Source organism: Choloepus didactylus, chromosome X (genome assembly GCF_015220235.1).
Source record: "Choloepus didactylus isolate mChoDid1 chromosome X, mChoDid1.pri, whole genome shotgun sequence".
In the NCBI taxonomy this organism is placed as follows: Eukaryota; Metazoa; Chordata; class Mammalia; order Pilosa; family Megalonychidae; genus Choloepus; species Choloepus didactylus.
The window spans coordinates 159887063-159914903 of record NC_051334.1 but is presented as its reverse complement, the minus strand read 5'-3'; the positions used below and the strand labels follow the sequence as shown (position 1 = coordinate 159914903).

Genomic DNA, 27841 nt, shown 5'->3' with positions numbered 1-27841 from the left:
TGTGAAGAGGCAGACAACGCAATGGGAGAAAATACTTGGAAACCATAGATCTGACAAGAGACTGATATCTTGCATATACAAAGGAATCCTACAACTCAACAACAATAGTACAAAAAACCCAATTAGCCATTGCCATTGTGAGCAAATCCCTCATCTAAAGAGATGAGGTTCTTGTGAGGATTAAATAAGGTGGGTGTTTAGCATAGAACCTGAAACTAATAAGTTCAAAATGTATGGTAGATACTGTTACTAAATGGACAAGAGGTAACAGAGAAGTTTACAAAAGAATTACAATACATAATATAATAAATAAGCAGAAATATTAATTTTAAAATTTTTTAAATATTTCCGTAAAAAAATATTAAAATGCTCTTCTTTTTCAAATGTCTCTCTCACGCACATTCTCTTTTACTCCCTATTACTTACTAACTAATCCTCATCCTTTTTCTTCCTTCCTTCCTTTTCTTCCTTTATTTCCTTTCTCTGTCTCTTTCACTCCCTTATTTCTTTCACTGTCTCATTTCTTTACCTTCCTTCCTTCCTCTTTCCTTCCTTCTTTCCTTCCCTAATTCCCTCCCTTCCTCCCTCCTTCAACTCACTTTTTACTGCCCTTTGTTAAACTTGTTCTTTCCTTCTCTCTGTTTCTGTCTGACTCTCTCTTACTCTTTTTTTCTGGCTTCTCCTCTTTAAAATCTGTTCTATATGTTAGTCAGTCTACCTACCTACCTACCCACCTACCCATTTGTTTCCATTTGCTAAAGCTGCTAAAATGCAGTATACCTGAAATGGGTTGGCTTTACCATGAGGATATCTTACCTTACAAATTTACAGTTCTAAGGCCATGAAAATATCCAAATTAAGGCATCAACAGGACAATACCTTTTCTGAAGAAAGACCACCAGCATCTCAGACACCGCTGTCCCTTGGGAAGGCACATGGCTGAAGTCTGCTGATCCTTCTCACCCAGGTTTCGTTGCTTTCGGTTTCTGGATTCAGTCACATCCTCTCTTAGCTCCTCCGGGGACTTTTCTCTGTGTCCTTCTCTGGGCTTTTTCTGTCTTGTATCCTCTCATAAAGGACTCCAGTAAAAGGATTAAGACCTACCTTGAATGGGCTGGGTCACATCTCAATTGAAATAACCTAACAAAAAGGGCTTACCTACAACAGGTCTGCACCCACAGGAATGGATTAAAAGAACGTGGCCCTTTCTGGGGCACATAACAGCTTCAAACCAGCACGCTCTCTCTCTCTCTCTCTCTCTCTCCCTCTCTCTCTCTCTCTCTCTCTCTCTCTGTGTGTGTGTGTGTGTGTGTGTGTGTGTCTGTGTCTGTGTGTCTCTGTCTCTCCCCTTCTCCCTCTCCCTCTCTTTCCTCATTTTACTCATTCTCCCACTAAATCATTCTTTTAAAACTTCCCCCTCCCTCCCTCCCTTCCTTCTTTTGTTTCTTTTTTACTCTGTATCTTTCTGGCTCCCTTTCTTTCCTTCTCTCTATATTTCTTTTTGGATTCTTTGCCCATCTGCCTGCCAGCCTTCCTTCCTTCCTTCCTTCCTTCCTTCCTCCCTTCTTTCCTTCCTTCATCCCTCCCTCTCTCCTTCCTTCTACCCTCCCCAGCTCCCTCTCTATATCCCTCCCTTCATCTACACTTGCTTCCATCTTTGTTCATTCCTCCCTTCCTCTTTTTCCTTCCCTGCTTATTTTACTCTCTTTTTACTGGCTCTTTTCCCAAACTTTTTCTTCCCTCCTCTTTTTTTCTAGGTGTCTCTCTTTGTCTCTATATTTATGTGCTATGATTTTCACATCCTTTTAAAAGTCTGTTGTATATATTGATCAATCTATCTACCTATAAAACTGATTGCCTATTCATCTATTTATGTATCTATGTATTTACCTATGTATCTATCACTGAATCTATCTAATTTTACTCTTTTTTCTGACTTTCCTTTTTAATTGTCTCCTTTCCCAATTGTACGTTATTATATTTTTGTCTCCTCCTTTTCAAATTTCTCCCTCCCCTCTACTCTCCCTGCCCCTCATACACATATTCCCTCTCTTTAAATTACTCTTTTTCCTACTGACTTATCCTTTTTAACATCTCCTTTCTTCCTTTCTTTCTCCCTTCTTTTCTTCCCCTCCACCTGCCCTCAGTCTATCCCTCCTTACTTCCTTCCCATCTTTATTTATTCACTTTTTACTGGCTCCTCTTTTTAAACTTTTTCTTTCCTTCTCTTCCCTTTTTTCTGACTTTTTCTCCTACTCTCAATTTTTATGTTGTTTCTTACTGTCTTCTGTTTTTGAAAATCCATTATATATACGCATGCAGCAACATGGATGAACCTTAAGGACATTATGTTGAGTGAAATGAGCCAAACACAAAAGGACAAACATTGTATAATCTCATTGTTATGAACCAATTATAATAAGAAAGACCATAGAGTTAGAATCTAGAATATAAGTTACCAGGAGATAGATTGGGATTAGAGAATGGGGTGTTGATGCTTAACTTTTACAGAATTTCTATTTAGGCTGATGGTAAAGCTTTTGGAAATGGATGGTGGTGATGGTAGCACATCGTTGTGAACATAAGCAACAACAGCAAGCTATATAAGTGAATGTAGTTAAAAGAGGAAATTTTAGGATGTATGTATTGCTAGAATAAAAACTAAAAGATAAAACATAGGACGGTATAGCACAGTGAATCCTATTGTAGACAATGGACTATGGTTAATAGTACAAGTATAAAGAATGTTCTTTCATTGGTTATAACAAATGTATGATACTAATGCAAGGTAGTAATTATAGAATGGTAAATTGGAAAAACCCAGCAATAATGTAAATAATGGATGATAGAACTATTTTATTAATCTTTGAACAATTGTAACAAAGGTAACTACAGTTAAAACATAGTACAATTATTTAAAAAATGTGCTATCATTAATAGTAACAAATGTCCCACACCAATGCAAGGTTTGGTGGTTGGGTGGGTGTATGGGACTCCTGTATTTTATGTATGATTGTTTTGTAAACTCACAATGTCTCTAATAAAAAAAAAGAATAGCAAAAAGAGAATAAAAGAAGGAGGGAAGGAAAGAAGGAAGGAAAGAAGGAAGGAAAGAAGGAAGGAAGGAAGTTGAATATAATGATTCAGTAGAAAAAGTAAAACAAAAGAGAAGGAATGTGTGTGTGAGAGGAAGGGAGATAGGGAGAATGAGACAGAGAAAGAAGGAAAGTGGAGTTTGAAAAGAAGGAGACAATAATATAGTCATGTACAGTTATATGGGGAGACAAAAAGGAAAGCAGCAAAGAAGACAGTAAATTATAGATAGATGATAGAAAGATAAATAGTTAGGCATGTAGATATATTGACAGATACATAGACAGACACATACATAGGTAGATAGATTAAAATATACAACAGACTTAAAAAGGGTATCCAGTAAAAAACACAGTACAAAAAAGAAAGATTCTTGAAAACAAGAGAGATGGACAGAAAGAAAAGTTTGAAAAGAGGAGCCAGTAAAAAGAGAGTAAATAAGCAGGGAAAGAAGGAAGGAAGGAAAGAAGCCAAGAGAAAAGGAAAGGAGGGAGGGAGAGATGGGAAAAGGAAGGAAGGAAAGTAAGAGAAGGCAGTCAGGTAGATAAGCAAAGAATGGAGAAAGAAAGAAAGAATGAAAGAAAGAAAGGGAGTGAGGTGGATACAGAGTAAACAAGGAAGAAAGGAAGGAAAGTTTTGAAAGGATGAGTCAGTAGAAAAATGAGTTATATGAGGGGCACAGATAATTTGAGTGAGAGACAGACAATTTAGAAAGGAGCAGTCAGTAAGAACACTAAGCGCAATTGAGGATGGGGGAGATATTTTTAAAAAGAGAAGTATCTATAAGAAGACAGTAAAATAAAGGTACATGATTAGATGGATGGATGGATGGAAAAATAAATGGAGAGATAGGCAGACAGGCAAGAAGGCAGGAAGACAGACGGCAAGTCGACAGAGTTAGAAGGGTAGATAGGTAGAAGGGTTGATATATATATATATATACCATATTTTGTTTATCCATTCATCAGTTGATGGAAACATTGCTTCCAACTTTTGGCAATTGTGAATAAAGCCACTAGGAACATCAGTATGCAAATGTCTGTCCAAGTCCCTGTTTTCAGTTCTTCTAGGTAAATGCTTAGTAGTGGGATTGCTGGATCATATGGCAATTCTGTACTTAGCTTCCTGAGGAACCACCAAAATGTAAAGTGGCTGCACCATTTTACCTTCCCACCAGCAATGAATGAGTGTTCTTATTTCTCCACATCCTCTCCAACACTTGAAGTTTTCTATTTTGTTAATAGTAGCCATTCCAGTAGTTGTGAAATGATATCTTGTCATGATTTTGATTTGCATTTCCCTAATAGCTAGTGATGTTGAGCATCTTTTCATGTGCTTTTTAGCCATTTGTATTTTTGTATTGGGAAAATGTCTATTCAAGTCTTTTGCCCATTTTTAAATTGGGTTGTTTGTCTTTTTATTGTTGAGTTGTAGCATTACTTTATATATTCTGGATATCAGACCCTTATCGGATATGCAGTTTCCAAATGTTTTCTCCCTTTGAGTAGGTTGCCTTTTCACTTTCTTGACAAAGTCCTTTGAAGCACAAAACTTTTTAATTTTGAGGTCTCAAATATCTATTTTTTCTGTCTATGTTCATGGATTGGAAAGCTAAACATTGTTAAGATGTTGATTCTACCAAGTTGATTTACAGATTCAACATAATCCCAATAAAAATTCCAACAGTCTACTTTGCACAAATGGAAAAGTCAATTATCAAATTTATTTAGAAGTCTAAGGGGCCCTGAATAGCCAAAATAACATCTTGAAAAAGAAGAATGAAGTTGGAGGACTCATACTTTCTGACTTTAAAGCATATTACAAACCTACAATGGTCAAAACAGCATGTTCCTGGCCTAAAGCTATATATATATTGACTAATGGAATTGAATTGACAGTTCAGAAATAGACCCTCACATCTATGGCCAATTGATACTTGACAAGACTGTCAAGTGCACTCAACTGGGAAAGAATAGTCTCTTCGACAAATGGTGCTGGGAGCACTGGATATCTATAAGCAAAAGAATGAAAGAGGATCCCTAATTCACATCTTAAACAAAAATTAACTGAAAATGGAACAAAGACCTAAATATAAGAACCAGGGCCATAAAACTTGTAGAAGAAAATGTAGGGAAACATCTTCAAGATCTTGTGGTAGGCAATGGTTTTTTAGACTTTACACACAAAATACAAGCAACTAGCTCTCTTAAAATATTTTCTTTCCTTATTTCTGTGTTTCTGTCTCTCTTACTCTCCACCTTTTTTGTACTATCTTATTTACTAGCTTCTCCTTTTGAAAATCTATTCTATATATTAATCAATCATTCTACCTGTCTACCCACCTACAAATCTACCTACCTTCCTACCTACCCATCAAACTATCTTCCTAACTGCCTATCTATGTCTATCTATCTGTTGATCTATCATCATCAATCTGTATTTTACTGTCTTCTCACTGACTCTCTTTTATGATTGTCTTGTCTCCAAATTGTTTGCATTTATATTGGCTCCTCCTTTTTCAAACTTCTCATTTCCACCTTCTCCCTGTCTCTCTCTCACATTTATTCCCTTTATTTTTCTCTTTTTCTAAGTCATCATTTTCAAATAAATTAACTTCCTCCCTCCCCTCCTCCCTTCCTTCCTTCTTTTATTCTCTTTTTACTGGCTCTTCTTTTAAAACATGTTCTTTCCTTCTGTTTCTTTCTAATGCTCCCTCTCAATTCTTCATTTTGTTTACTGTCTTATTCACTGAGTTCTCCTTTTGAAAATCCATTCTACATATTAATCAATTATTCTACCTACCTACCTGTTTCAGTTTGCTAAAGCTGCCAGAATGTAATATACCAGAAATGGTTTAGCTCTTACAAGGGGGGTTGTTAGCTTACAAATTTACAGTTCTAAGGCCATGAAAATGTCCAAATTAAGGTACAAACAGGATGAAACTTTCTCTGAAGAAAGGCCACTGCACTGGCATCTGGGACACCTCTGTCACACGAAAAGGCATATGGCCAGCATCTGCTAGTCCTCTCTCCCAGTTTTTGTTGCTTTTAGCTTCTGGCTTCAGTAGCTTCCTCTCTCAGCTTCTCTGCATTTTCTCTTAGATTCTCTGGGGCTTTGCTGTAAGCTCTCTGGTCTTTTTCTGCCCTTTATCCTCTCATAAAGGACTCCAGTAAAAGGATCAAAACCCACCTTGAATGGAGTGGGTCACATCTCAATTGAAATAACCTAAACAAAAGGTCCCACCCACAATAGGTCTGCACCTACAGGAATGGATTAAAAGAACATGGCCTTGGAGAGAACCTAAGATGGTGGCTAGGAGAGACAGGGCAAAAAAAACACCTCCATGAAAAATACTAGATAAAAGCCAGAGAGTGACCCAGAACACCAGTTCCAGTGATGCACCAGCTAGACAAGGTCTGCTAAATCCACAGGGACCATGCACTTGGTGAAACCAGGAGTCTGCATTCTGAAATGAGTGAGTGAACCTGTTGAATGTCCGGCAGCCACGCTGCAGTATGGGGAAACCATGGGTTGGCATTTGGAGGTGGACTAGTTCTTTTTTAAAAAAAACCCAAAAGCGGCTGCAGATTTGGCAGCAAGAACCACACAGTGAAGCGCAGCAGGAACAGGCTGTGCAAATGCCTCATTATCTGGCATGGAAGATAGCCTTTCATGGACCCACTGCTAATTGCCTCAGAGTGAGGAGGGCAGAGGTGAGCCAAAAGGAGAAAAAAACCACACCCCTTGCAGCCATCTTCCCAGCAGGCTGAGAACATTCCTGCCTGGCACCAGAGCCACAGACCAGAGCTGCACCAAGGGACCCAGTGTGACAGGAAATGTTTCCCACAACACCACACACATACTACAATTTCGGGCGTGGACAGTGACCTTTCGCATGCCCACAGCTGGTTTTCCCGGAGCTGGGAAGGTGGAGCTGTGCAAAAAGGGGGAGGTTAACATGACTCATTCAGCCATCTTTACAGCAGGCTGAGAATGCCCCTACACTGCGTGGCAGCCCAGGGCTTCCCTTGAGGGACAGCATGCACTTCTGACATAGCACAGTCTTCCCCCAGGAGAGGCCCTGGAAGGGCATGGCTGGGAAGAGGGACCCACTCAGAAATCCCAGGGACCCTAAGCCAATACAAAGGACTTGTGGGTCAGTGGCAGAGACAATCTGTGGCAAGACTGAAATGAACGTTTAGACTCTTGCAACAGCCTTAAATCTCCAGGAACACCTGGGAGGTTTGATTATTAAAGCTGCCCTGCCTTCCTAACCACTCAGACACATGCCCCACATTCAGGACAGACAGCACCAACAACACACCCAAACTTGGTGCACAAATTGGACCCCACAAGAAACAGACACCCACACACCACAAAGACAAAGTTGGGAAAACTGACTTGAGGGGAATAGGTGACTCACGGACACCATCTGCTGGTTAGTTAGAGAAAGTGTACACCACCAAGCTGTACATCTGACAAATTAGAGATTGGGGTTTGAATAATTCTTCATATCCTAAAAGAACACTGTCAAGTAAAGCAAATGCCAAGAGCCCAAAAACAACAGAAAAATTTAAAGCATATGAAAAAAACACGATATGGATAACCCAAACCCAAACACCCAAATCAAAAGATGAGAGGAGACACAGTACTTGGAGCAATTAATCAAAGAACTAAAGACAAACAATGAGAGCATGGCACAGGATATAAAGGACATCAAGAAGACCCTAGAAGAGCATAAAGAAGACATTGCAAGACTAAAAAAAAAATAGTCGATCTCATGGAAAAAAAGAAACTGTTGACCAAATTAAAAAGATTCTGGATATTCATAGTACAAGACTAGAGGAAGCTGAACAACAACTCAACCTCCTCGAGGACCACAGAACAGGAAATGAAAGAACAAAAGAAAGAATGAGGGAAAAAATTGAAAAAATCAAAATGGCTCTCAGGGATATGATATATAAAACATCCAAATTTAAGACTCATTGGTGTCCCAGAAGGGGAAGAGAAGGGTAAAGGTCTAGAAAGAGTATTCAAAGAAATTGTTGGGGAAAACTTCCCAAACCTTTTACACAATATAAATACACAAAGCATAAATGCCCAGTGAACTCCAAATAGAATAAATCCAAATAAACCCACTCCAAGACATATTCTGATCAGACTGTCAAATACTGAAGAGAAGGAGCAAGTTCTGAAAGCAGCAAGAGAAAAGCAATTCACCACATACAAAGGAAACAACATAAGACTAAGTAGTGACTACTCAGCAGCCACCATGAAGGAGAGAAGGCAGTGGCATGACATATTTAAAATTCTGAGAGAGAAAAATTTCCAACCAAGAATACTTTATCCAGCAAAACTCTCCTTCAAATTTGAGGGAGAGCTTAAATTTTTCACAGACAAACAAATGCTGAGAGATTTTGCCAATAAAAGACCTGCCCTACTTCAGATACTAAAGGGAGCCCTAGCAACAGAGAAACAAAGAAAGGAGAGAGAGATATAGAGAAATTTAACAGACAAATATAGAACATTACATTCCAAATCACCAGGATATACATTCTTCTCTAGTGATCATGGAACTTTCTCCAGAATACACCATAGGCTGGGACATAAAACAAGTCTCAATAAATTTAAAAAAATTGAAATTATTCAAAGCACATTCTCTGACCACAGTGGAATACAAATATAAGTCAACAACCATCAGAGACTTAGAAAATTCACAAACACCTGGAGGTTAAAAATGAGGGGGAGATGAAAACATTCCCGGATAATCAAAAGCTGAGGGACTTCATCACCAGTAGATCAGTCCTATAAGAAATGCTAAAGGGAATTGTGCAGGCTGAAAGGAAGGGACACTAAACAATTGACTGAAACCACATGAAGAAATAAAGATTTCCGGTAAAGATCACATGGTAAATATAAATACCAATACTATTGTATTTTTGACTTGTAACTCCACTATCTACTTCCTACAGTATCTAAAAGACATAAAGTGTAATGATAAATCAGTGGTTTTGGACTCAGTGTAAAATATGTAATTTTTGGCAAGAACTACATAAAGGTGGGGGAATGGAGGAGTATAGGAACATAGTTTATGTGTCCTATTGAAGTTAAGTTGGTATCAAAGAAAAACAAGATTGTTATAGACTTAAGATATTAAATTTAAGCCCCACGGTAAACACAAAGAAAGTATCAGAGAATGTGATCATAGAGATGAAAAGTAGAGTATGGGTTCCGAGAAGTGGGGGAAGGGGCAATGGGAAGTTAAGAAATGAGTGTAGGGTTTCTGTTTGGGGTGAAGGGAAATTTCTAGTAATGGATGGTGGGAAGGTGATGGCATTGCAACATTGTGAATGTGATTAATCCCACTAAATGGAATGCTTGGGAGAGGTTGGAATGGGAAGATTTATGCTGTAGATATGTTTCCACAATTGAAAAAAAAGTCTAAATAGATAATGACAATTAAATGCCAAGGATGATCCTGGACGAGATCTAAGAATAGAGGAGAAAAGGCTCAAAAGGACACAATTGGGACATAAGGGAAAAAATGAAATATAGAATGTAAGCTTTATATCAATGTTAAATTTCTTGAACTTCTTAACTATACTTAACGTAATTACATAAATGAATATTCTTGTTCATAGGAAATGTATATGTGAATTTTATTATTTGTTCAAGGATGTGTGCAACTTGCTCTCATATGTTCAGAAGACAACAATAGATGATGGATGATAGATAGGGAGGGAGGGAGGGAGGGAAAGAAAGAAATGGTAAGGTGACAAAATATTAAAGTTGGTAGATCTGGGTATCGGTGAGAGGGGTTGGGGTATGCTGGAGTTCTGTGTATGGCATTTGTATTATTTTAGCAACTGTTCCTGTAAGTGAATTTATTTCAAAAAGAAAAAAAGAACATGGCCTTTTCTGGGGTACACATCAGCTTCAAACCACCACACTACCTATCTATCTCCCTGTCTTTCTGTCTGTCTATCTATCTATCTATCTATGGTGGCCCAATGCCTGGGCCCCCTCCTAAATGCCCATAACAAACCTGCTTTAGCCAAGGACAAAAGTCAGGAAAGTAAACAATCTCCCTGGAGGGAGGAGGATGTAATTACGGATGTAAAAAATGAAAAACAGCATTAAGTATATCTTAGTGTTAAACACTAAACCTTAGTAAAAATCAGGTCTTAGGCCCCTTTAATGATTATACTAGAGACCAGATGTCCTCCTACTATATGGAATGTCTTAGTTCTGAAATTATATATTGCCTCATGCATTTCTTTTCCCTTTGTGGAGTGCTAAGCATCTGGCTGGCCATCACCGGAAAACCTCCTGTTTGTAAGTCCCAATAAACCCATGTCCACTTCTGTGCCTGGTGTGTTTCTCTGTCTAGCATATGCTCCCTCCCAGGCTCTCTGTGAGCTTGGTCTGGGCCTGAACACTATCTATCTATCTATCTATCATCTATCAATCTATCTATCTATCACCTACTTATCTAATCTATCATCTATCTACCTGACTACTTATGTACCTACCTACCTGTTTACGTTTCAATCCTCTATCTTTTTTGCTGTCTTATTTTTAAATATTTTCTACTTTTAAATTTCTTTCTTTTCTTCTGCCCCACAAATGTACTTGATTATAGTATTGGCTCCTCCTTTCCAATTACTCTATCTCACCCTTACATTCTCTTATTTTACTTTTTCCTACTGACCTACTCTCTTCATCTCATCTTTCCTTCCTGCCTTCCATCCTTCCTTTCTTCCTTCCATCCCCTTGCCCACCCTCCCTCCCTCTATTCCTCCTTAATTCCTTCCCATCTTCATTTACTCTTTTTACTGTCTCCTCTTTATAAAATTTTCTTTACTTCTTTCCCTTTTTCTTTCTAACTCTCTCTTCTATTCTCCATTTTTATATTGTCTCTTATACTGGCTTCTGTTTTTAAAATCTGTTGTATATACCAACCAATCCATCTACCTATCTACCCCTCTAACTCTGTGCCTGTATGCCTGTCTATCTATCTACCTACCTACCCACCAACCTATCTGTTCTATATTTTGTTCTATCTATCTATCTATCTATCTATCTGTCTATCCTATTCTATTCTACTGTCTCCCTATACTGTCTTTGTTTTTGAAATGTCTCCAGCCCCACAATCGAATTTATTTTCTTACTGACTCCTCCTTTCAAACCACTCTCTCTGTCACTCACATTCTCATTCTCTCTACTTAACTCATTCTCCTACTTCCTCATTCCTTCCTTCATTACCTGTTTCTCTTCCTCTCTTCCTCCATCTATCATTGCTTCCATCCTCCTTTCCATTCTTGCTTCTTTCCTTTCTTCCTTGCCTCTCTGTTCTTTTTGCTTTCTTTTTACTTGCTTCTCTTTAAAACATTTTTATTTCTTCCTTCTAATGTGTCTTACTTTGGATCTTTTTTATAGTTACTTTTTTACTGTGTTTTAGTGTACCAGGGCTGCTATGTCAAATACTACACAGAGGTTGGCTTAAACAACAGGCATTTATTGGCTCAATTTTGGAGGCTAGAAGTCCAAATTAAAGTGTCAGCAAGACAATGCTTTCTCCAAAGTCTGTAGCATTCTGGAGATGATTTTCCAGCAATCTCCCCTCACATGGCAATCTGTCTCTTCCAGTCTTCTCCTCTAGTTCCCACTAACTTTTGTCTCTGAGTACCCTTTGTATATAAGGACTGTAGCCATTTTTTTTTATTAAAGCCCACCTTAATCAATTTGGCCTCATCCATATAGTATCTTCAAAGGTCCTATTTATAAAGGAATCCACAGACAAAGGATCAATGGTTAAGACTTGAAAATGTCTTTGTGAGAGATATGATTCAATCCACCTCATACTGACTTCTCCTTTCAAGTTTGCTGCATCTTTATCTATCTATCAATCTATCTATCTATATCAATCTATGTCTATCATCTGTCTATTGCTTACCTACCTACCTACCTGGCTACCAATCTTCTATTTATGTTACTGGCTTTTTTTCACTCTCATCTACTTTTAAATCTGTCTCCCTAATTTCCAAATGTACATGATTATATTAATGGCTCCTCCTTTTCAAATTACTCCCTATCTCACTCTCACATTCTCTTTTACCCTTTTTCCTACTGACTTATGCTTTCCTTCCTTCCTTCTTTTGTTCTCTTTTTGCTGTCTCTTCTTTTAAAACATTTATTTCCTTCTCAGTTTCTTTCTGACTCTCTCACTATCTTTTTGTACTGTCTTTTTACCAACTTCTCCTTTTAAAAATCTGTTCTAAATATTAATCAATCATTCCACCTATCTACCTACCTACTTACCTATCAACCAATTTCTATCTATATCTATCATCTATCCCTCTTTTACTTTCTTCCTATATTGACTTTTGTCTTTCAAATGCCCACACCCCCACAATTGATTTTCATTTTACCAGCTCTGCCTTTTCAAACTCCTCTCTTAAACACATTCTCTCTTTTATTTTACTCATTCTTCTACCAGCTTATTCTTTTTAAACTTCTCTTTCCTTTCTTCACTTCTTCCTTTCCTTTATTCCTTTTGGCCTCCTTTCCTCCTTCCTTCCTACCTATTCCTTTCTTCCTTCTTCCCTCCATTTTTCCTTCCCTCCATCTATCCTTGCTTCCTTCTTCCTTTACATCCTTGTGTGTTCTTTAAAAAAAAACAGTTTTATTCACACACCATACAATCCATCCAAAGTGTACAATCAGTGGTTCTTGGTATAATCACAGAATTGTACATTCATCACCACAATCAATTTGAGAACATTCTCATTGCTTCAAAAAGAAAAATCCCATACCCCTTATATTACCCTATTATTGACACATCATTGGAATAATAACTTTGTTACAATTTATGATATTCGTCCTTGCTTCTTGCATCTTTCTTTCCTCTCTTCCTTTCCTCCCTCTGTCCATCCCTCCCTCCCTCTTCCTTCCTCCCTCTGGTACTCCCTGCTTCTTTTATTTTCTTTTTACTTGCTTGTCCTTTTAAACTTCAAATTACTCTCTCACACTCACATTCTTTCTCTCCTTCATCTTACCCATTCTCCTACTTCCTCTTCTGTTTAATCTTCTCTTCCCTTCCTTCCTTCATTTCTTCTTTACATCCTTCCTTTTTCCTTCCCTCCCTATCTCTCTTTCTCTCCCCCATCTACCCTTGCCTTCCTTCCTTCTACTTCCTTCCTTCCTTTACTTTCTTCATTACCTCCCTGATCCTTTTACTCTCTTTTCACTTGCTCTTCCGTTTAAACATCTTTATTTCCTTTTCTCTTTTTCTAATTCCTCTTTCCTTCCATCTTTTTTTATAGTTACATTTTTTACTGGCTTCTTGTTTAAAATTTTTTTCTACATATGTATCTATTATCTATTTATGTATCATCTACCTATCTAAATATTGCTTACCTACCTACCTATTCAGCTCCCAATCTTCTATTTATCTTTATTTTACTGGCTTTCTTTTTTTCTTTCTTCTACTTTTAAGTCTCTCTCCCCATCCCCCAAATATACATGATTACATCAATGCTCCTCCTTTTCAAACTTCTCCCTATCTCATTCTCACATTCTCTTTAATTTGCTTTTTCCTACCAACCAATGCTTTACCTGCCTGCCTGCCTGCTTTTATTTTCTTTTTGCTGGCTTTTCTTTTAAATCATTTCTTTCTTTCTCTCTGTTTCCCTCTCCCTCTCCCTGTTCCTCTCTCTCCTGTCTTTTTAATGACTTCTCCTTTTTAAAATCCAGTCTATTTGTTAATCAATTATTCTATGTATCTATCTACCTACCTATCTCCCTCCCTCCCTCCCTTCCTTCTTTTCTACCTATAATCTTTAAGATCTTCTTACACTGACTTCAGTTTTTCAAATGCATCCCTACCCTCACTTGTGCTTGGGTTTCTTAATGGCCCCTCCTTTTCAAACTCCTGTCTCACACAGACATTCATTCTCTCTCTCTCTCTCTCTCTCTCTCTCTCTCTCTCTCTCTCTCTCTCTCTCTCTCCCTCTCCCTCTCCCTCTCCCTCTCTTCTCCCCTCATTCTTTCTCCTTCTTTCTTCCCACACCCTCCTCCTATCCCTTCTTCTCCCTTCCCTCTCCTCCTCTATTTCTCCCTCCTTTCCTCATTCCTCCATCATAAACGAACAATAAAAAAATCTAGATAAACTATAAAACAAAATAATAACTCTTGACAAGTCATGTGCAATCTCAGCCCTCAAGGTATTTAGTCTAATCCTTGGCAGCAGGGACTATGATGTACTCACTGCTGTATCCTCAGCACCCACAATGTCTCACATAGAGCAAACAAATGTTGACTGAATGGATGAGAAGGTAGAAAGAAGGAAACTGGAGACGGAGAGAGAAAGTGAGAGTGGAAGAGGGACAGAGCCCAAGAATGGAAAGAGGAAGACAAGGGAGGAAGGCAATGAGTCCTTGAAGAAATCAGCATCCTAAATGAGACTTAGGGGATGATATGCCTAGGAGAAGGGGGTGCTGTTACAGTCTATAAAGGCGGGAGATGTAGAAGGCTAGGTCTCTGGCCCTAGTACAAACTATACAACTATAAAGTCGTCGTTTTTTGACCCAAATCATAGCTCCTTGGGGGCCAGGAAGAACTAGAGGAATTACAGCTAGCTACTACTGACAAAGCTTTATGCATTCTGGTTCAGTTTAAATGAGGGGTGTAGGTTTGAAAGAGTAACATCTTAACTGTGTCCTTAAACCTGGCCTTTTGGACCACCTTCCCCACCTCACCTTACGTATGCGTGAAGCGCCAATGGCGTGCGGGCCACCGTCCCCCTCCCCCCACCGCAGGACGACATCCGATGAGGCGACCTCCGTTGGGACCCCAGAGCTCCAGCCTGGAACACAGCATAGTGAGGGGCGTGGCCTCGGGTACTCATTACCCTAGCGACCACCGGCCGCCCAGACTTGTTCAGGGCAGAGAGCGGGAGAGGCGTGTGTGAAGAGGAGAAAGGAGGACGGCCTGCGACCCCGGCCCCCAGCCCCCGGCCCCCTGGGGGCTGACGGGTGGCCATGGATCTATACCTCAGCAGCTGCTATAAAACTGCTGACGCTGCCGCCACCAAGGCGGCCGCCAGTGGCCTGACCGCCAGCAGGGATCAGTGCAGCCCCGTGAGTGGCGGCCCAACCGTGGTCCCTCCTCCTGGACCCGGGCGGGTTCTCGGGACGGAGACCTCACCAGAGGGGAGAGAAAGAGGCGGGTCTTTGACCGCTCAACTTCCTGCCCCTTGGCCGGGGCAGCCAGATGCCTCGGCAGTCTCTGGTGGGAACTAGCCTTGGGGGGAGGGGTGGCCCTGCGAAGCTGGGGTGGGGGGGAGGGGATTGGGGAGGGGGTGAGGTGGGGGAAGGGGTGATGGGGAGTGCTTTCAGCTTGCGGAGTGGGCAGAGGGGGTGGGGAGAGTGATTTCAGCTTCTTGGCCCGGCGGGTCCCCCCAATCTTGAGTGTGTGATGCTTTGATTTATTCGGAGGTATCAGCCCATTGATGTGTGAGTAGCTTCGTCTAAACTAAACGAATATTTCCTAGAAGAAAAGACAAACTTTTAAATTGTATCTGACAGGGCTCTCAGAAAAACCCCATTCCAGAGGTTGGAGCATCTCAACTACTGGATCTTCCCCTTGGGGTCAAGCTGCCTGTAATCCCTGGAAGCAATAATGTCTTCTATACTACAAATTTAAGTGAAAAGGTAAACTGAGTTAATAGTGTGTAACACTCATTTTCTTTGCCTTTTAATTGCTATTAAACTTGAAACATTTTCTTAATATTTTGCTTTAAGCCAACTGCAGTTTTTCACATCAAGTAGAGTTAAATGAGTTGAAGTGTTTATTGCCCGAACTTCACTTGAATGAAAGAAAGGCCCAGTAAGATGCCTCCATCTTATCTCCATCCCAAAGCCTCAGCAACAGCAGCTTAGGACTATTTCTACCTATCCACACATATCATGCTAATGCCTACTTCTGTGCTTTTGTCCACCTGGTTCCCCCAAACCTGGCATGCCCACTCATCTCCTCAAGGTCAATTTGAGCCATCTTTCAGGAGCCACAACAGGAAGCCTTTCCCAACTGTGGTTACCCCTAGTTATTTTGTCTTTCTTTAGGATTTACATTGCCATTGGTCTGTACTATCACACTCAGCACTGTTAGTGATTGTTACATTTTTAAGTCCTCTCCCTCCCACCCCCTAGCCATCAGCTTCGGGCCAAGCCTGAAGGAGTTCCAAAACCTGATTGAGCATGTGCTTTGATCACAATAGCATAAGGTTCTACAGGAAGAATTCTGACATCTTTACCCTTCCACTATCTAAGATGTCACCAAAGACATGGAGGCGCTCCTTGATATTTCTGATACTTGTCAAATATACATGATTTATTTGCCCTATTCACTTGGTCAGCTACTTTTTGTGTTCAGATGTTCTATTTTATTGATTCCCCCAAAATGTATGCATTTAATTGTGATCAGTTACCACATTCAAGTTCCCTGAAGACTAAATTTGTAGGCTCCTTCTTTGTCTTTTAGCATGATCTCAAGGAAATAAGACTTTATTTTATACCTTTAGATTTTATGAATTTATTTTACCTCATAACCACCTTGTGAGGTGAAGCTATGATTTATTGGTGGAGATCAGACTGAACCACTGTCTCCTGATTCTTAGGCCATACTCTTTCACCTGACCTTGCTGCCTTCCTGAACTGCAAAACACTTTGGCAGAGCACTATGGGGGGAAAATTTCCACCATTATCTCTCACTAGCAGAAAGTGATAATAGCAGAACTCTTCAGCTCATGGAAACCAATTATTTTGATTAATAGTAGAAGGGTTACCTTGGCCTTAATGAATGGATTTGTTTTCTTTTGATAGGTCAGTAGTCCAGGCTTGGTCTTGAGTCAACAATATGCCTGTCACCAACAAAAGTAAACTTCTAAAAGAAGAAGAAGCAATAATCAGTCCGCTAGTTGCAGCATTGTTTCAATTCCATCGGTGTTGATTGTTTCATTCCAAGAAAGATATGGGCTTCCTATCTAGTCTCACCGTAAAAATCATTGCCCAGAAGGATGCTTTCTTTGCCCTTTTAATGAACCATTGGTAGTCAGGCAATCCAGGTCCCTTGGGAAAGACAAGAGTCTGGTGTCAATCAAGATGTCAGAAACTTACAAAGGAAGCTTTTAAATGGAAAAAAGAAAACTAGCCCCCATAATGCCCCTCCTATCTGCCCCTCTGCCCGCATAAGAAGCATCCTCCCACCCACCTTGCAGGAAGTCTTATTTGGGCCCCACCCAGACCAGCTCTTCTGTGTTCAGGAATTGGACTGAGGTTGAGGCTATAAGCAGACTGAACACAGGGTTCACAAATTGGGATTCCACAAGCCACCACTAGCCTGAAGCCAGATCTAGTTTGACCTACAGTGTTTTGCATAGTTTGAATTGAATTGGATGCCTGCAGACAGGGAAGATGGTCTCCAGTTTGCCACATCCCTCAAACTTTTCCTGTTGTCATTGACCTGACCCAATTCCTGCTTTGACATTACCTGCCTGCTATTTTATTTCAACCCTTGGACTACAACCCTTTTTATTCTGCTTGCTAAGCACAATAAAAAGAGAATATTAAAACCACTCTAAGAAAGCTTACTCCACACCTGCTTCCATCCTCCACTTTCACAGCCTCAGAGGCCCTCCCTGACCAACTATCACTCTCCTCCTTATGAAAAATGCACTAAAAATCCACACCAAAATTTAATTCAAAAATGAAACCAAATAACTCAGCTTTTTTCTCCAAAGGAAACAATTATAGAAATGTGATTATTGGCTGATTGTTCTTTTCCTAATCTTATATGGTAATAGTCATTGCCTAAGGTGTTCTGTTGTCTATATGCATATGGAGAAATCTTGGTTCCTATAATTATATAGGAACCTTATAATTAGAACTTCATGATAGGGAACCGAATAATATAGACTCCAATTTTCCCCCAACTGTAGCACTCTTGAGGGTTTCTCTCATTAGAGAAAACCCTAAGTACAATAATTTTTTGATTCATAATCTTTAATATTTGAGTTTCACCCCTATTTTTATTTATTATTACAGCTGTTTCCATGAATCATGGTGAGATTTTCCATTATTTTTTTTCATTTTCAGATGATTAATATAAAATAATCATAATTAGTAGTTTATCTTCATTCTTTGATGCAGTGCCTGACCTAGAAGGGAGTGGAAGAAAGGGAGAAGCCTAGCATTGACTTTATACCTTAAAACAAATTATAAGCCTATCCCTTTCCTTTTTTTTCCTTTTCCTTCCTTTGGCTCAGGGCCAGGGGTTGATGGGGATCAGAATAAGAACAAAGGAAATGAAGGAAAATCTTGAGCATCTTTAGCATCGCTCAGACAGGTAGAGAAGAGAGGAAGAAAAACGCAGGTTTACCCAAATCATTCCATTGTCTGTATTCCCCCACTGAGGATTCTGCTTGCATATTTTATTTTCTATGAACGTCCTAGTCATTTCAACAAATTGATATTTTTAAAATGTGATTTCATTAATTTTACATGTGCAATAATTTTGAATCTGTGTCTTTACAGCTTTATCAACCTTCTTATGATTTTAACCTGAGTGATCCTTATTGTCAACTTTTGGAACCAAAATATCAAAGTCTACATGATCCACATTTAAAAGAATACTATAAGAGAAATGATATCCTAAGGAGATTAGAAAAAGGTGGCTACATCACAAGCAATAATAAAGTATGTTGAAGACTATTTCCCATTAACCAGCAAAAACCTAGGACTTGATAGACACTTGCCTCTGTACCTTGCTAGAGCCTGTATCACCTCTCAGTTGAGCAATGGAGCAGACCTAATAGAAAACGCCACTAATTACTCAGGGAAATCAGAGAGAATTGTTTCTAAATAAAACTACTTGTTCCTTCTTGATCTTTTTTCTTTAATAATAGCAAAAGATAACAAATGATTCAAAAATGAAAGGAGATACACACACACACTCTTTGTTTGTTTGTTTGTTTGTTTGTTTTCCCCAGCTGTATTGTAGTGCCTTTCCCCTGACTCTAGAAGTAATAATGGCACTGTATACTGGTCAAGGAATATTTCCCATACCCTTTGAGAAATCTAGGACAAGACAGAAACCTAGCAGAACACTGCTTGATAGTATCAATCCTTTTGGGGGGTTAAACATCATTATTACATTGGTGTTTTAATAAATCAAATTGATTGGATATAGTGTACTCCTGATTATTGTATAAATTATATTAATGTAGTAATTTAATTTGTTTAGAAATTTCCTGGTGATAAGCAAGTAGAGATACTGTCTTCAAAATTATTACCAAAAATGGTTATTACCCTTGATCCCAAAATTGTTACTAAAATGAATATTCTTACTAATATTTTCTCTGGAATGGGTTATGATTGTTACAATTTTATATTTATGCATTTGTGGGGGGGTTTTTTTGTAGGTCATATGTACCTTGAAGGAATTGAATAAGTACAGGCAGTACCTGACGAGTTTAAAATTAGACTTTGAAAGAAACTATATAAAAGAGCAAGTAAGTTTAAACACTTAAATTTGGTTTTATTTGGGCCTACAGGAAAAATTTTAAGTAGCATTTGGAAGAAAGGTTTGGTCCTATGCAGAATATTTTCTTAAAATATTCTTTCCTAGAAGTATTGAGGTAAGAAATCAAATAAGATCTCTATAAGAGACCCATAAGAGATAAAATGAAACATCTTCCTTTCATTCACAGAGAAGTTTTCACTTGTCTAGAATGGAGCCAAACTAGACTTAAATGCAGTTTCACAGAATTAACCACTTGCAAAATACAGGAATTTTACTAAATCCTAAACATAAGAAGGCATATCAAAGGGTAGGTTTATTTCTGGCAAATATTAAAACTTAATTCTTTTTATTCAGAAAATGATCAAAAAACAAGTAAATAAATTGTATGAAAGCAAGAGAGCCTTTGATTCTTCTGATGCTGCAAAGTTCCAAGAATGGCTGTTACAGGAAGGCACACAAACAACTTGGGACCAAGATAAACTACTGAAGCACAGGTATGATTGAAGTTAATGCATATTTCATGTATATTTTCTGGACCCAGAAAGGTTGAAAAATACTAGAAAGAACTGAAAGCAGGATGAAAAAGTACTAGACACTATTTGACCCCCCTATATTCTTCATTGTGGAGAAAGGAAGGATGATCAAGACTCACGGGGATTGGGAACCTTGGTACCAAGGCTAGGGAGAAGAGATTCTACCTGAGAAACTGGGGCTGCTAGGAGCCCAAGAGGTAAGTCACACTAATATTTGAATGAGAAATCCTACATACACATCCCTGATCTTGGGAAACACAAATTTATTGTAGCAGCAGAGAAGGTGTCTTTAGCACATGTCTCAAACTTAAGGTTAAAGAAATTACTATAAGGTCAGAAAGAAAAAAGTTGCTATGACTTTATCTGATACTGACATAAACATGTGTCATTCCCCCAACCAGTTGTGTATGTTTATTCAGCTATTACCCACATGCATTCAATGTTATCATTCAGAGGCCAAGTGCATGCCTCAGGAGGTAAAGAGATAAGTTATAGTTCTTTGTTCTCTATCAGGGGTGAGGGTCAGTTCCCCATCCCCTAGCTTTTATATTCCATGGATTCATCTCATTATAGTGCCAGAATACAAACTGACCCACCAGAGTCCCAGACTGGTACTGTACAGATCTATAGAAGAGAGGTCCAGTCAAGGACTCGAGAATTACAGGAAGCCCAGTACCTACTTATTTTTAAAGGAAATTGAAATCTTCTGGGTTTTTGAAGTCAGTGCTTCAGTTCATTTCGACTGTCTTTGGAAACTCATGTTCCCGAACCTACAGAGTTATGAATAATTTCTGTGTAAAGTGCTTTGAGTTAATCTATTCCATATTTTGCCACTGTCCCAGCAACAATAACAGAGATTTGTATAATGGAGAGGCTGGTAAAACAATGAATAAAGCATGGTGAGTTGATGAATCAGTCTAGCTTACAGGTCCATGAAAAACTCTAAATTTCCTGTAGTTCAAGAAATTAAAAGCAACCAAGTAGTTGGTTTGGGCAAATAATGCCATCATAAGAGAAACACCCAATTTACCTTCACTTATATTTGCACTTTTACTTAGATATTTAGATATGTTTACTAGGGAATTAGACAAGGTTGAGCACAAAGACGGAAAATGGAGCATACTACGGATGAAGAAAGAAGAAAGACGACACCAGGACCACATAAGAAGAAAACTTAGTCTCCGTAAACAAATTGAAGAGGTGAGAAACACCACATTTTAAATATTGAAGGAAAAATTTTACATGGTTGTTTTATTTGTAAACATTTTTAGTGGTCCCACCAAATTACTTAAAGTCACTTCAGGTCTAAAAAATAAAACCCCATTAATTTTCATCACTGTTATAATACACAAGCTTTAACTTTAACTTAAAATAGTGAGACTGATACCACAAATTACATATGACACTTAATTCCATTACATTAATGGCATACCTAACTAATCTGTTTGTTAAAGTTTTAAAATTTAGGTTCAAAGAAAAGTAATCATGCCTGCATTCTTGCTTCCCAAAATGCAGGATACGGTTATTATTTATTTATTTCCTCTATCAAAATACATTAAAGGGCATCAGATTATGTATGGTATGCACCTCTAAGTCCACAAGAGAAAACATTCTTGCCAGCATCATTTTAGATCCATCTTTGGAGCCAAGCTTATACCTGAATTAAGCTTCCATTAGGAAAATGATTTCTTTCCTTTCACCAATCCATTGTATCCACCAATACATTCCCAATAGAAAAGCCATATGATTAGCCAATGCAAGATTTTTATTATGTTTGACTCAATTTCTGTTAGGCCTTTGATATGATCTAATTTGTTTATTGGTGGTATGTATACAAAACACAAAAAAAAATGTTATGAAAGAGAACACCTGCTGAGTACCATCACATTGTGCTCTTTAGGAATGGAAAACAAAAGAAATGTTACTACTCACAAAGATTGGAGAAGAAATAAAAAGAGAAGTTATAACTGAAGAACAGCGTCAAAAAACCAGAGAAGAAACTGACCGGAAGGTAGAGCTTTTAACAATACTTGGGAAGTTTGAAGGAAGTTATTTTTGATATTCTAAAGTATGCTCTGTCTGAAGTGGCCTTAAATTCATCAGGATAGCTATTGATGGATAGATCCAGTCTAGTCTGAACCTGTACTTCAAGGGCTGGTCTGAAATGGGACCAGTCTCCAGAAAGAAGGCAGTAAATGAAATCAGATCTAGTTGTTAAAATATATTCTTCTTAATGCTAAACCACAAAAGGAAACTTACCCCTTTTACCTTTCTGGCTTTGTTCTCCTGACTTTAGAAATTTCAAGACAGGAGTGAGGGCTAGCTACAAATATACCACCATCACATTTTAAATATCTGGTTTGTATTTCCAATGGTTAAGTTAATATTAAACAATATATTTTCTTTAATATTTTAGAAGCAAGCACTTCTAGAGAAAAGAATCGCTTATCATTTACAAAAAATGCAAAGGAATGACCGTAAAAGAGAAGGATTGGAGGGAAGTATGTTTGAAAACAAAGGAAACGATGGAACAGAAGGTGAGAGAGAGAAAATAAAAGACAAAGTAGCTAAGTAGAAGACACATATCTATAAAATATTGGTGACTTTGTAAAACTACTCTGCGTGCTTACACAGTGAGATCACAAAGCACTTGCAAAGGAGGCCCTAGGAACACATACTACCTGTGCCAGCCCTGTGCAAGATACTTTGCTATTACGGCTCACACATACACACATACCCATATTATTGGTATTATATGTATCATAACAAATTAAATACTTATAAAGGGCTCAGTAGACAAGATTTCCTGTACTGCAGATTTTAAAAGGAGCCAGTAAGAAGAGACAGTACAAAAAAAAAAGATAAGAAAGACAGCAAAATAGAGCTAGGAAGAGAGGGATATAGAGAAATAAATAAATCAGAGAGAAAAAAGTAAGTTTAAAAAAAGAATCCAATAAGAAAAAAATTACAAATGACAGAAAAGTTTAAACAAAGGAGCCAGTAAGAAGAAAACATTACAAAAAATACACCAAAAAAAGACAGAAAGAGAGTGTGAGAAAGAAAGAAAATATAGAAAAAAGAGGGAGAAGAAAAAGTTTTAAAAGAGGAGCAGTAAGAAAAGATAATAAAGACATAGAAAAGGGAGGAAGCAAGTGAGAGAAAGATAAAATGAAAGTGTTTTAAAAGGAGCTAAAAGAAAATATGTTTTAAAATATAGAAAGCAAGAAATAGGGAAAGAAAAAAGGAAGAATGAAAAGGTTAAAAAGGAGGAGGCAGTAAGAAAAAATGGTACAAAAAAATGAAATGGAGAAAGAGGTTAAGAGAGGGGAAGAGAATAAAAGAAAGAAATTTGAACAGAAGAAACCAGTAGGAAAAGACACACACAGGGACATGCACATGCACAAATAAACACACACAATGATAGAACAGACTTTAAAAAGGAAAAGACAGAAAAGACAGTACAGTGAAGATAGATGGAATGAAAGAAAGACACTGTAACAGAGAAAAAAGGAGAAAAAGAAAAATTTTTAAAGAAGACAGTAAGAAGGACAGTACAAGAGTATATTGAAAGAAAGCAAAAAAGAAAAAGAGTGAAATAGAAGAAATTAGAGAGGCAGAGAAAGAGAAAGCAAAACAAAGAAAATACAAGCTTAAAAAGGAGTCAGTAAGAATACTGTTCTAACCCAGCTCTTGAAGGGCCCGAATCAGCACAGCCCGAAGACCAAAGAACATGCTAGGCATAGAGTCAAACATGGGTTTATTAGGACTTATGAACAGGAGGAGGTTCTTCCTGGTGGTGGCTGTTCAGGAAATAGAAGTAGTGCTCCACAAATGTGGATGTGCTAAGGGGAAGCTTATAAGGGTTTAGGACAAAGACATTCTGCAGGATATGAGAACAGAGTTTTCGCTGGATCTCATGACAACAGGGGTCTGGAGATTTGTTATCAACAGTGATCAGGGGAGGGGAATTTCAATGCTTTACAAGATAAGTGGTTTACAATACCATCTGTACATGTGTTCTTCCCTGAGGAGGTCTGATGACTTTTAACTTGTGTCCCAGTCATGTACGTGGCTACATGCAGTAACTTACTCTCAATATGGAGAAGGAGCCCAGGCCCAGGGTCTCCACACATAGTCAGTACAATAAGGAAAAACAGAACAATTAAAAAGAAGACAATAAAAAGAAGACAAAATAAAATAGATGATAGATAGAAGAAATGAGCAGATATTGAAAAAGTGGAATCAGTAAGAAAAGTCAGTATAATAAACAGAAAGAATGAAAGAAAAAGGCATGGGTAAGAGAAAAAGTTTAAAAATAGACAGGAAGAAAATTAGTACAGGAAAGAAACCAGGGAAGGAAGAAAGAGAGAAAAATGGAAAAGAGTGGAGAGGGGAGACAGATAAAGAAAAAACACCTAGAGAAAGAGAAAGCAAGCAAGAAACAAGAGGTTAAAAAAGAGGAGCCAGTACAAAAGACAGGACAAAAATGATGGAAACTGAGAGCTAAAGAAAGAAAACAGTTTAAAATGAGGAGCCAGTGAAAAAGAGTGAAAGAAGGAGGCATACAGGCAGGCAAAGAAAAAAAAAACTGAAAGAAAGAGAGAAAGAGACACAGAGAAAGGGAATAAAGAGAGAAAGAAAAAAATTTTAAAAGGATAAGTTAGTAGGAAAAAGTCAAAAAAGGAGAAAGAATGTGAGAGGAGTTTGAAAAGGAGGAGTCATTAAGATAATTGTATAACTGGAGAGGGGAGAGATTTAAAAAATAGGAGTCAGTAAAAAAAGACAGTAAAATAAAGATAGATGTTAGATAAGATAGATGATTGATGGCTAGGTACTTAGGGGGAGAGAAAGAGAGAAAATGAGAACAGATTTTAAATGGAAGAAGCCAGTAAAAAAGACAGTACACTAAAGATAGAAAGAGAGAGAAAATAAAGCAGCAAAGAAAGTTTCAACGAGAGAGGAGCCTGTAAAAAGTGAATACTGAGGCAAGATGGCGGCATAGAGAGGAGTGGAAGCTAAGCAGTCCCCCTGGAACAACTACAAAAAACCAGAAACAACTAGTAAATAATCCAGAATAACTGCGGGGGGACAAACGAGACCATCCACTCATCATACACCAACCTGAATTGGGAGGAATGCCCGAGAACACAGCATAAAATCTGTAAGTAAAACCTGTGGAACCAAGTCGTGAGACCCCCTCCCCCATAGCCCGAGCTGCGGAGCCGCGTGGTGCCACAGAGAAGCTCTCTCCCAGCAAGCGAATACAGCTCAGCTGAGCTCCAACTGGGGTTTTAAGTAGCGAGTGTGAACTGCTCACTACAGGTACGCAGCCCCAAAAAACAGACAGAGGCTTTGGGTGACGACTGACCTGGGAGAGCCGGAGGGTCGCCTTGACTGGGTCTGAAGGGGACTATCTGTTTCTTTTTCGGCTCAGTGGAGAAAGCCCCAGTCATTTTAAGTTTCCAGGGCTGTGACTCGGGGAAGGGCGGAGACACCACAAGCAGAGAGCGAGACCATTGAAATGCTAATAACCTCCACCTGGGGGCTCTGTCTTCTCTAGGAGGAAAGGGGTGGGGCCCTTTCCATTCAGAACCAGACCCCAGAGCCTGGGGGAACACGGCCATACCTCCTCACACCAGTCAAGAATTATAGGCTAACAGGCGTCACCTGCTGGGCAGAAAAGCACAGTGACCCGAGGCATCAAAGGGTGGAGCAATTTTCTAAGACACACCCGCAGGGAAACCAGATACTGAATATTTCTTCCCTCTGTTCTGGTCTGGGAAAACCTGATTTGGATAAACAAGGAAACCATGACTAGACAACAGAAAATTACAACCTACACTAAGAAAAACAAAGTTATGGCCCAGTCAAAGGAACAAACGTACACTTCAACTGAGATACAGGAATTTAAACAACTAATGCTAAATCAATTCAAAAAGTTTAGAGAAGATATTGCAAAAGAGATAGAGGCTGTAAAGGAAGCACTGGACCTGTATACGGCAGAAATCAAAAGTTCAAAAAACCTACTGGTAGAATCTATGGAAATGAAAGGCACAACACAAGAGATGAAAGACACAATGGAAACATACAACAACAGATCTCAAGAGGCAGAAGAAAACACTCAGGAACTGGAGAACAAAACACCTGAAAGCCTACACACAAAGGAGCAGATGGAGAAAAGAATGAAAAAATATGAGCAACGTCTCCGGGAACTCAAAGATGAAACAAAGTACAATAATGTACGTATCATTGGTGTCCCAGAAGGAGAAGAGAGGGGAAAGGGGGCAGAAGCAATAATAGAGGAAATAATTCATGAAAATTTCCCATCTCTTAAGAAAGACATAAAATTACAGATCCAAGAAGCGCAGCGTACTCCAAACAGAAGAGATATGAATAGGCCTATGCCAAGACACTTAATAATCAGATTATCAAATGTCAAAGACAAAGAGAGAATCCTGAAAGCAGCAAGAGAAAAGCAATCCATTACATACAAAAGAAGCTTAATAAGACTATGTGCGGATCTCTCAGTAGAAACCATGGAGGCAAGAAGGAAGTGGTGTGATATGTTTAAGATACTGAAAGAGAAAAACCACCAACCAAGAATCCTGTATCCAGCAAAGCTGTCCTTCAAATATGAGGGAGAGCTCAAAATATTTTCTGACAAACAGACAATGAGAGACTTTGTGAACAAGATACCTGCCCTACAGGAAATACTAAAGGGAGCACTACAGGGTGATAGAAGACAGGAGTGTGTGGTTTGGAACACAATTTTGGGAGATGGTAGCACAACAATGTAAGTACACTGAACAAAGGTAACTATGAATACGGTTGAGAGAGGAAGATGGGGAGCACGTGAGACACCACAAGAAAGGAGGAAAGATAATGACTGGGACTGTGTAACTTGGTGAAATCTAGAGTATTCAACAATTGTGATAAAATGTACAAATATGTTCTTTTACGAGGGAGAACAAGCAAATGTCAACCTTGCAAGGTGTTAAAAATGGGGAGGCATTGGGGGAGGGATGCAATCAGCATAAACTAGAGACTGTAACTAATAGAATCATTGTATTATGCTTCCTTTAATGTAACAAAGGTGATATACTAAGGTAAATGCAGATAAGAGGGGGGGATAGGAGAGGCATGTTAGACACTTGACATTGGTGGTATTGTCTGATTCTTAATGGTGGGTAATGTCCATGATCAACTGTACAAATACTAGAAATCACTTCATGAACCAGAACAAATGTATGACAATACAATTAGAAGTTAATAATAGAGGGGCATATAGGAAAGAACTATATACCTATTACAAACTATATACTACAGTTAGTAGTATTTCAACATTTTTTCATAAACAGTAACAAACGTACTATATCAATACTAGGAGTCAACAATTGAGGGGGGTTGGTTAGGGATAGGGGAGGATTAGAGTTTCCTTTTCTTTTTTTCTTTTTTCATCTTTCACTTTATTTCTTGTCTGGAGTAATGAAAAGTTTCTAAAAATTGAACAAAAATTAAGTGTGATGGATGCACAGCTGTATGAGGGTACCCAGGGGCAAGTGATTGTACACTTTGGATCTTTGGATAATTGTATGGTATCTGAACAATCTCAATAAAAATGAAAAAAAAAAAAG

The 27841-nt window shown here is 38.6% G+C and overlaps 1 protein-coding gene across 1 annotated transcript in view; it reads left to right on the top strand.

Moving 5' to 3' along the window:
* The first annotated feature begins 15134 nt into the window (after nt 1–15134).
* LOC119522422 (fibrous sheath-interacting protein 2-like) overlaps nt 15135–27841 on the top strand; it is a 42190-nt gene continuing 29483 nt past the window's right edge. The window contains exons 1-8 of the mRNA XM_037820906.1: nt 15135–15384; nt 15706–15806; nt 18687–18848; nt 19574–19663; nt 20029–20168; nt 21266–21407; nt 22108–22218; nt 22624–22744. Coding sequence (XP_037676834.1) covers nt 15135–15384; nt 15706–15806; nt 18687–18848; nt 19574–19663; nt 20029–20168; nt 21266–21407; nt 22108–22218; nt 22624–22744 — 1117 coding nt within the window. The remainder of the gene's footprint in view (nt 15385–15705; nt 15807–18686; nt 18849–19573; nt 19664–20028; nt 20169–21265; nt 21408–22107; nt 22219–22623; nt 22745–27841) is intronic.